This window comes from Lytechinus variegatus, chromosome 9 (assembly GCF_018143015.1).
Source record: "Lytechinus variegatus isolate NC3 chromosome 9, Lvar_3.0, whole genome shotgun sequence".
NCBI classification, from domain to species: Eukaryota; Metazoa; Echinodermata; class Echinoidea; order Temnopleuroida; family Toxopneustidae; genus Lytechinus; species Lytechinus variegatus.
Genome location: NC_054748.1, coordinates 9,342,938 through 9,353,250, shown reverse-complemented (window position 1 = coordinate 9,353,250; position 10,313 = coordinate 9,342,938). Strand labels below are relative to the sequence as shown.

The window sequence follows — 10,313 nt, the reverse complement described above, 5'->3', positions numbered from 1 at the left end:
AAGGAGTATTAAGAAACTTCATCATTGATATTCAAAGTTTCAAGTTAATGGCGTGAGACAGGAGATAGATGTACAGCGATATAGAATAACGTTTAATATCGTACATCCTTTTGCATAGAGCACGGAACGAATTTGATGCAAATAAAATAATTTGCTGAAAAGCGGAGGAAAAAGCATTTGGGGACTCGGGGAGTGACTGTAATGTTTACCCGCTCCGAACGGAACAGCCCAAATTTTGTGTCAATGCAATTAGAAACAAAATACTTTTTATATACTCTTTACACCCATATATACTTTATAAATTCTGGCAAGAATGTGCGATTCCAACAGCCGGGAAGGAAAAAACGGAGTAGAAAATAAGGTGTGGGAAACAAAAGAATTTGAATTTTAGTATTTTTCCTGCGCGGAGCGCGGAAGATAAATTTTGTATAAAAAGAGAAACTGTCGTTTTTAGGTTTTTATTCTTTTGACCAAAACAGAAGAAAAAAAAACATACTATACTCTTCGCTTGTTCCTTTTCTCCTCCCCCTTTTTTCTTCTTGGGAGCGTGGGGGGGGGCGACCGCCCCACCGCCCCCTAACTACGCACCTGTTTTGTCACGAGAATTTTTTAAAATAAATTGAGCGCCGGAGTGGAGCGAACGCGAGAAAAATTAGGCCAATTTAATTTAGTTTTGGGTGGGGGAGCAATAGGAAGCTCTTTGAGAAAGTACTATGAACTTGAGTATTTTAAATGCAGAACGAAGAAATGAAATTGAGAATTTGTGGTGGCAATGCATGGATTACTGCCAGCGCCGTCATGATCTGTGACGTAATTAATGGAATAGTACATTTTTCTACAATCATGATAATTGACGTCAAGGAATAGGAAATCTTTGAAAGATATCAAATGAAACATTTTCCCGTAAAACCTTCGTAAGAAAGGGGGTACCTCTAAAAAAAATCTTTATTGCTTCGCGCATCGAAACATTTGTATTATTATTATTACTATTTTTATTATCATCATTAATATTATTATCATTATCAATATTATTATCATTATCAATATTATTATCATTATCAATATTATTATCATCATTAATATCATCATTTATGTACTGTGCTTTTTTCCAAAATGGCCCAAAGCGCTTATAACAAGAATAAAAGAGAATACTGAAATCGCAATCCTAAAACTCTGGACATTAAAAAGGAAATGTCTAAAGTCCCCTTTTCAATAAAGAGAGAGATCGTGATTGTTTGATTAAAATAGGTAACTTATTCCAATATTTTGAAGCAGTTACAGTAAATATCCTATCCCCAGCCAGTTTCCGTGCAATTTTGTACTTGATCCGTAATACCTTGGGTCACAGTTGCTCTACGGCGAGTCGATTAAGTCTTGTTATTCATTTCTACTCCTATGTAGCTGGTACAAAAATGTTAAAACTGCTGTTTTCGACTTGCCGCACGGCCGCCGAAGAGCAAATGTAACCATGGTATTGTTGCATATTAATATTATTATCATTTATCAATACTATCGCTTTTAACTATTTACAGATATTTTTTTATTTTACCCTTTTTTCCACAGAATCGGAGACTGCATCTGGTTGAGAAATTTCAGAAGGGCGCCCTCAGTATGGGGTCCGTGAATCTCTTTGCTGCACTCGCCGTGATTGTGTTTCTTGTTCATCATGCACAAACAGTATCAGGTACATTTGTTATTTTTTATTCATAGCCTTAGTCCCCAAGGATTTTTTTGATTGATAAGATTCCCATGATAAGACAAATTGATCATATTAATTCAGGTCTCCCATAGAAATCAAGAAAATTACAGATTCCAAAGTCTGTGAAAGACAATTTTTTGTTGGGGGGGGGGGGGTGAAGTGCGTTGGAGCGTTGTGGTCCAGTGAATAAGTCTTCTGACTGTAAACAGAGGGTCGTGGGTTCGAATCCCGGCCATGGCGTAATTTTCTTCAGCAAGAAATTTATCCACATTGTGCTGCACTCGACCCAGGTGAGGTGAATGGGTACCCGGCAGGATTAATTCATTGACTGCATGAGCGCTGAAAGGCACCTCGAGCTAAAGCCGAGGTAATAATAATCATAACATCGAGCCTCGGAATAGAATAATTTTAGATAGATGGTGCTGTATAAATGCCTATTATTATTATTATTATTATTATTAAGGGCAAAATGAAATAATTGTCTAAATTCCATTGCAACTACTTAGCTTAACAAATTCCAGAAATGCTGAAAATTGTGTTTAGAGTTTAGCGTGTGTTCGTGAAACGACAGTAATGTCTGCGCATGATAAATCAACTGCACATTGACCATCCTACTCAGAAAACCATTATAATTGAACACAAAACCTTTTTTTCATATCATAACTAAACACAAAAGAGAAGGCTCACTTATATTTCAAGCTATATTTGATCTGATTATCAAAAAGCTTTGTAAATGATCGTCTTCAATGAAGCTGTATGAATATTTCACGGTACGGCACCAAACGAAAATACAAGGTCTGTTCGGCCCTTAGACCTCAAGGCCTTTATAATAATAATAATAAAACGTCAATTATAACATAATTATGGAGGTTTGACCTAATTATTAAATTACCGACATGGACAAAGTGGAGTGACGTGTCATTTGCCATGTACAGCTGGCTAAAAAGTTAATACCGAAAGATGGCGCTATTTGATTATACTCAAACATGTCAAATGTGTTATTCAAGTTTGAACAGACAGATGAACTATTGTTTGTATTATGATGTCAAGCAATTTGCATTGATGATTTCCTGTTACAAGACATATCCAAGTTGAAGAAATGGCAAGGATTTAATACCTGGGTTAACTTATACACCACACTATTTAGGGAGTGTCATCATCATCATTAAAGATTATTTTTAGCCTCGTGCAAAAAGTTTTCAAGAAATCAATCGAGACATGAAAAGGGACCAAAATAAAAAAAATATAATTAATTTTAATGAATTGATTGACATAATTATAAATCACCTGAATATAATGGAGCCTAAAATCACCGGTGTGTTGGTAGAGGGTTCGTCTTACAACCGGGAGGTCGGGGTTCAAACCCCGGTCGCGTCACACCAAAAGACGTTAAAAGACGGGAATTGCTGCAATCCTGTTTGGTGTTCAACGATTGAAGGGATAGAGCCTCGTCGATCTAGCAGGACCCACGATCAATATTGGGCAAAACGAATTTTTCTATTTCTATTTTGAACGATAAATAAACGATTTTTTGTAGTATTTATATTTCTATTTCGAACAATAAATGATGGATTTTAATCATTCCATAGGAGTGTAGTTTTGAATTATAGTTTATATTAAGGTTAAACCTAGGTTTATTGATCAGAATACCCCGAAGTCCAGTTGTATAGATTTTATAACGAACAATAATTGACTCCTTGATAAATTAGACTCTCTGCCATTTTATACCTTGTATATTTATAGCAACGTGTTCTATGGACAGCGATTGCTTGAATGGAGGAACCTGTAACGCCAGTACATCAACCTGCAACTGTACATCAGACTTCACAGGCACAAACTGCGAAAATGGTAATTAATCCTTCTACTTTGATGGCATTTACATATTTGTCGCACATTCAAATAGAAATTATTAAGGTGACTTAATTTCAACTAGATTTTTTTCCCTAATGTGCATTCCAATTGAAATTAAAATCTCTCGAAGAAGATGATGAGTTGTCGCACAGCAGCGCGGAATGAATTCTATTGCGCAGCAAATGCATTGGAAATGCGAGTCAAATCGCAACGAAGCTTTTTCGATGGTTATTGCCCCTGGAGGATGGGGGGGGGGGGCTGAGGTGGGTATGCTAAAATATATAAATTGGACAAAATTATTTTAATTCGGAGCGATTTTTTTTCCAGACCAGCATCCACTTTAAAAAAAAAAAAAAAAGTCAGGCCCCTGTCGAGTGTCGGTTAATAGGAGCAGCAGTATCGATCGACGTGTCGTTTCAGAGCTGACGAAAATCGCAAATGCGTCGTTTGTCCAGATTCGCGGACGAAACTGCTGTTTCGCCGACCCTCGTCAAAGTCTTCTTCGTGATTTGACCGGCAGTTGAATGCATTTACTGTGTTGTAAGTTTCAGTCCGCGTCTCTGAGAGAAAACTCGCTATTAGGTAGATATCAAAATCTCGGTAAACGGCCAATTCGTCCACTGCCAACTCGTCCACTCACCATATGGTCTACCTTCATTTAGTCTAATGTCATTCCATCCATAAACATTTCGTCTAACTACCATTTGGTCCAATAATCACTTCGTCTTTAATATCACCAGTTCGTCTATGACCATTTCGTATAATAACCAGTTGGTCTACTACCGAATTTTCTTTTCATTCATTTCGCCTAAGTAACACTTTCCAATAAGACCAAAATGGTTGATAGACTAAATGGCTATTGGACCAACAAGTTATTAGACGAAATGGTGAGTGGACGAAATGGCAATTAGACCATGTAGATAGTGGACGGGCCGATGGTAGACCAAATGATAGTAGACGTGTGTGTAATTAGAAGATTGGCATTAGACCAATTGGAAATAAATGGAAATCTCTAACTTATAATGTACGAGGTTGCTCTACCTATTGGTTTAAAATATCAATTAGTTTCATAAACGACCGTCCGTGAGATGTGGACATACTAGCTTAATGGCAACACCACGATACCATTGGGATATGGGGCATCATCTTCAACAAAGCTTTAGAAAAAAACCCACAACCAAAGGAAACTTTACATTTTTGCATTCTGAATCCCCCGCCCCTTTTGCAAAGTTTTATAGTTTAAGATCATCGCAAATTCGCAATGTGCAAATCATCATTTTGAAATCCATTGAGATCGAATGAAATAAACAATCTTTTACGTAATGGAAACCGATTCATTGAAATGAATGTTAATTAGAAATAAGGGACATTACGGACAACATTGAAATAAAATAAATGTAGATAAATTCGTTTTGAAACGCACGCATGGCCCTCTGTTTGAAAGACTGAAGTCAGAAACATCAAACCAATTTTGAAATCAGTTACACCGTGGAGTTCTACCATCGTTGAATAAACCCAATACAAAACATTGTAAACCAATGGTAGAAATGAGATGTTCAATGTTAAAGGACAACTCCACCTCAATAAAAAGCTAACTGGAATAAAAAGGAGAAAAGTCCAACAGAAATAAAATCGAAAGTGTCGTCAAGATCGGATGTTAAAAAAAAGAGAGAAAATAACGACATATTAAAGTTTCGTTTAAATACACAATGGCTAGCACATCCTGGTCGGTATGCAAATGAGGGAACCGATCACGTCACCCACTCACTATTTTTTTGTATTTCATTATATCATTATATTAAATTTCATAATTTTCACCTCAATTTAATGTGAAACAAAGTTTTATTCCTCCCTTCAAATGTTTAATTACCTTTGTTTTAGGATTGTGTGGTTCTGTCAACTTTCTCATTTGCAAAACTTATTTTTTGTTTTACTTTTTTCATATTACATTCGATTTTGATGAGAATTTCGGTTTCAAGCTTGTTGGATTTTTCTCTATTGATTCAAATCAACATTTTTTTGGGGTAGCATTCATCCTAGTATATATTACCTTTGTTTTTGTATAGCTTGTTTCAGAATAATGATATAATCTATAGAAAATGTGTGACTTGATGGGGAAAATAATGTTACCAATTTCATTTTGTTATAAAAGAAAAATGTAAACCACTGAATCTTTTTTCATAATTACCGATTCACCGTTTCCAACTTTAATTTCTACGCCTCTTTCTGAAATTGCAATGCACTTGCTTTAGAGTTGGACAATAAAAGTAAGTAATATGTAGATTCCTCCATTTTCAACATTTAGTCATGAAATAACTTTGATACAAAACTTATGTTTGTTTATTTTTCTCATGACATTTTTTGTATGATGAATCTGATGAATATGAATATGATGAATCAAAACGAATAAAAGGCTTGTAAAAGTTCCAAAACCATTTCTCTCAGTATTTTTTTTATTTCTATTCATTGTTAAAATATCATGCTATAATCAATAGAATATAAGTGGATTTATTTGAAATATAGTTACCAAGGTATCTTTCTTTTTCTCCATTGATACAGAAAACTGTGACATACTAGAAATTCCTTTCTCAAATCATACAATGAATGAAACGTTGGAGCATGGTGCAAGTATAGTTGTAGCTTGTGGCACTGGCTACTCAACCGGCAAAGGCACTTTGACAGAGCTCATGTGCGATAATGGCACACTTTCCGAATCTCTCGTCTGCTATGGTAAGATCTTTTTAATCTTAAAAAGGGTGAAAAATAAATAGAACTTATTTCATTTTCAAAGTGCCAATCTCCAAACTGTTTCGTTTTGTTGAATGTGTCCACATTGTCTTTTGGGGGTTTTGATAATATCACCTGACTGGACAACTGCGCAATTATTTATTTTCTAGTATACTTTAAGGCTTAATTCCTGAAAGGTGTTTGCTCCTTTTGTTGGTATTTAATTCTTATGAATATTTCTTGTATTTTGTGACAATGATTTCTTTAAAAAAATTTCCCCAAGCAAGTGGCGTTTTGGCGCTCACTGATTCAATGATAGTTCAGCATGGAATGATTGTTCATAATATTGCTAAACCGATATTCTTTCTTCTCCTTATACAGCAAACTGTGACATACTAGAAATTCCTTTCTCAAATCAAACTATGAATGATACGTTGGAGCATAATGCAAGTATCGCTATAGCGTGTAACATGGGCAACTCTACCGGTACGGGCATTGTAACAGAGCTCATGTGTAATGATGGGACCATTTCTCCAACTCCTCCTGTCTGTTATGGTAAGACCCTTTAAATCTTGAATAAGGTCAAAAATAAACAAAACTTAATTCATTTTCAAAGTGCCAATCTCCAAATTATTTTGTTTTGTTGAATGTGCCACTTTGTCTTTGTGGGGTTCAGATCGTATTAGCTGACAGAATTGAGCAATTGTTTATATCTAGTACTTAAGAATTATTCCTTAAAGGCTTTTGTTCCTTTTCTTGGCGTTTCATTGTCATAAATATTTCTTCATGTTGTATTTTGTGGCAATGTTTTCTTTACAAATATTTCCCAAGCAAGCGGTGTTTTGGCGCTATAACTGATTCAATGCTAATTCAGCTGTCATTGTCGTAATTGCGGGCCTTTTCACACGTGAATCTTGAATCATCATTGTAATGATGATTGCAATTCGTCTTTATATTACTGAGACCTTTCACACGCTCACTCGACTGATTTGAATTCGAATTCCCGCGCGAAGGCGGATATGTATCCTTGGTTTCTTGTCAATATCAAAGCACTGCATCGATCGCAAATACAAACTACGATGAGTGCATGACAGTTGTATTAACTACGGAAGTGCTTAAAAGGTCACGTAAGCTCCGCCCCCAAAGATGTGTTGGAGGTCAAGCCTTTCACACGAAATTTCGTATAGTAATTTGAGAGAAACTTAACTGGAATTCACCTTCGGAGTAGAATTTGAATTCGTGATTGTGATTAGGGTTCGTAATTCTGATCATGTTCTAGTTTGGTTTCACACGTGCTAAAAATTCGTCATTAGCCTGATTTTTCACTAGAATCAGCATTCAAATTACGATTTTTTTAACGTGTGAAAGGTTGGATCGTTACCCAGATATCCTTTTACTCTTCATACAGAAAACTGTGACATAGATGGGATTCCTCTCTCAAATCACACAATGAATGGTGAGTTGGAGCACGATGCAAGTATCGTTATAGCTTGTGAAACTGGTTTCTCCACCGGGATGGGCAAGCTAACAGAGCTCATGTGTGATAACGGGACACTTTCTGCACCTCTTCCAATCTGTTATGGTAAGATCTTTTCAATCTTGAATTAGGTGAAAAATAAAAATAACTTCATTTTCTCAAAGTGACAATCCTCAAAGTATTTTGTTGCGTTGAATGCCCACTTTGTCTTTATGGGGTTTTTATGAAATTAACTGACCTGAGAGCTGAACAATTTGTTTTATTTCTAGTTCTTTGAGGATCAAATCCTAAAAGGTGTTTGCTCCTTTTGTTGGGCATTTAAGTCTCAAAGATGTTTCTTGTATTTTGTTGCAATGTTTTCTCCAAAATTATTCCCCAAGCAAGTGTGTGTTTTTTGGCGCGCCCGAACTGATTCAATGATAATTCTTCTTGGAATCATCGGTCAAAATTTTGCTAAACCGATATCCTTTTTTTCTCTCTCTCTCTTCATACAGAAAACTGTGACATACATGGAGTTGCTTTCTCAAATCTAACAGTGAATGATACGATATTGGAGCATGATGCAAGTATCGTTATAGCTTGTAACACTGGCTACTCCACCGGCATGGACACTTTAACAACGGAGCTAATTTGCAATAACGGGACACTGTCTGCATCTATTCCAGTCTGTTATGGTAAGATCTTTTCGATCTTGAAAATGGTGAAAAATAAAAAGATCCCCAAAATACTTTTGTTGTTGGATGCCAGCTGGTCTTAGGTAGTACATCGGGTTATGCGTCAGCCAACCATTCGGAAATAGGGCCACTCCACAAGGTCAGGTCCAGTTTAACCAGACGCTTTTGTGAGAATATCACCCGGGGGGTACTTCCATTGACGAGTATATACCATGCGCGACCATGGGGTCTCGAAAAGCACCCAAAGTTACACGTATTTTCCATTTTCTGATAATGCACCCCTCAACAAGTACTGGCGTGTGATGAAATCCTACCCGTAACTAGTACTGGAAACAAAACGATACTCGAGTATACCCTGAAGTGAACCCCTAAACAAGTAGATCAGCAATATTAATAATTGTTAAGTCACGGACGTCGATTACCTTTACCTACATCAATGGGTACAGTACAGCCTCACCTCCCAAACCTCGCCCAAATCGTACTCTAAAGTACACGAAGTGTTGACTCTTGGGGAAAAAAGTACATCCTTTATAAAACAATCTAATCTTAAAATTTTTACACAATCGAAAATTTAACCCTAAACACGTAGCCTCCGAGCGAAATAGATACCCTTTTTTGTATTATTTTAGTGTTTTTTACACCTTTATTACGTAACGTACTATCGTGCCCTATCTTTAAAAAGACATCCTTTGTACGTGTTTGGGTCGCACATGGTTTTCACTCGTCAATGTAAGTGCCCCCCCCCGGGGGGTGGGGGAATAACATGCAGTCAAATATACGAATGTCCCCCTCAAATTCACTTCATACCTTGTGAAAATAGAAGCCAAATCCTAGAAATATCCGGTCCAGACCCGATATTAAATGAATGCCGCTATTATTATCATATTTCTAAGATTGATGCCCTGGTATCATTTTTTCCTTTCCATAAAAAAAGCTTCTAGATCGGATTCCTTTCTCAAATCAACCAATCAATAATTCATAGGACCATGACGAAACGATTATTGTAGCTTGTAACTTTGGTCTAGCAAGTGCACCCTGACATAGAGTGCATTGAATTAGAAATAGAACATTCAAACGAGCTGAATATAATACTTATTGTTGATAATCAAAACGAATGAATAAAGAGATGTTTCAATTTTTGCCTAATTCTACAAAACGGTATTCATCAGGTCGGAATGCAAATGGGAAACCGATGACGTCACCAGCTCTTTGGGATTTTTATTAAGAAAGAGGCCTATGGAATGTTGCAATATTTCCAATAAGCAAAAAACGTGCATAGAATACCGAAAAGAGAGGTTGTCAGGTTACTTTATTTCAGCTTTTTCATGATTTCGGCAGGGTGCGATGAAAGAGATCAAAACACTAAATTCAATATCAATATCTTAAAGGAGAACGATACCTTTGGAACAAACAGGCTTGTGTAGAAACAGAAAAATCAAAGAATAAGAACAAAGAATGTTTGTGAAAAATCTGACAAATAGTGAGAAAGTATTGAGCATTTGAATATTGCAATCACTAATGCTATGGAGATCCTCACATTGGCAATGCGACAAGGATGTGTGATGTCACTGATGAACAACTTTCCCTTTGGTGGACTATAAAATACCCTCAAAATGTCTCTTTTTGCTTTTTCTTATGATGATACAAACTCTTTATCCATGATGTATTCTTAAAAAATATGTATTGCATGCCCTCATGTAGACAGAACACATGATTTATGGATAGATGTGATAAAAGAGGCAATTCTAGTGAAATATATACTAAAGTAAAGGGGAGAGTTGTTCACAAGTGACATCACACATCTTTGTCGCATTGCCAATTTGCTATCTCCATAGCATTAGTGATCGCAACATTAAAATGCTCATAACTTTCTCATTATTTGTCC

General features: G+C 36.2%; 1 protein-coding gene across 1 annotated transcript; it reads left to right on the top strand.

The window, feature by feature from the left end:
- Window positions 1–313: 313 nt before the first annotated feature.
- On the top strand, window positions 314–9,262 carry LOC121421277 (multiple epidermal growth factor-like domains protein 10). The gene is made up of 8 exons (XM_041615943.1): window positions 314–361; window positions 1,564–1,684; window positions 3,443–3,547; window positions 6,110–6,280; window positions 6,659–6,832; window positions 7,686–7,859; window positions 8,249–8,428; window positions 9,249–9,262. Exons 1-8 carry the CDS (start codon window positions 314–316, stop codon window positions 9,260–9,262), a joined length of 987 nt encoding a protein of 328 aa, XP_041471877.1.
- Window positions 9,263–10,313: the final 1,051 nt, after the last annotated feature.

Bases quoted from the DNA above. Each gene is read 5' to 3' on its own strand.
- LOC121421277 (XM_041615943.1), top strand. From the start codon at position 314: ATGTGCGATTCCAACAGCCGGGAAGGAAAAAACGGAGTAGAAAATAAG. The intron at 362-1,563 runs GTGTGGGAAACA...TTTTTTCCACAG, and splicing joins AAAACGGAGTAGAAAATAAG to AATCGGAGACTGCATCTGGT. The intron at 7,860-8,248 runs GTAAGATCTTTT...CTCTTCATACAG, and splicing joins ACCTCTTCCAATCTGTTATG to AAAACTGTGACATACATGGA.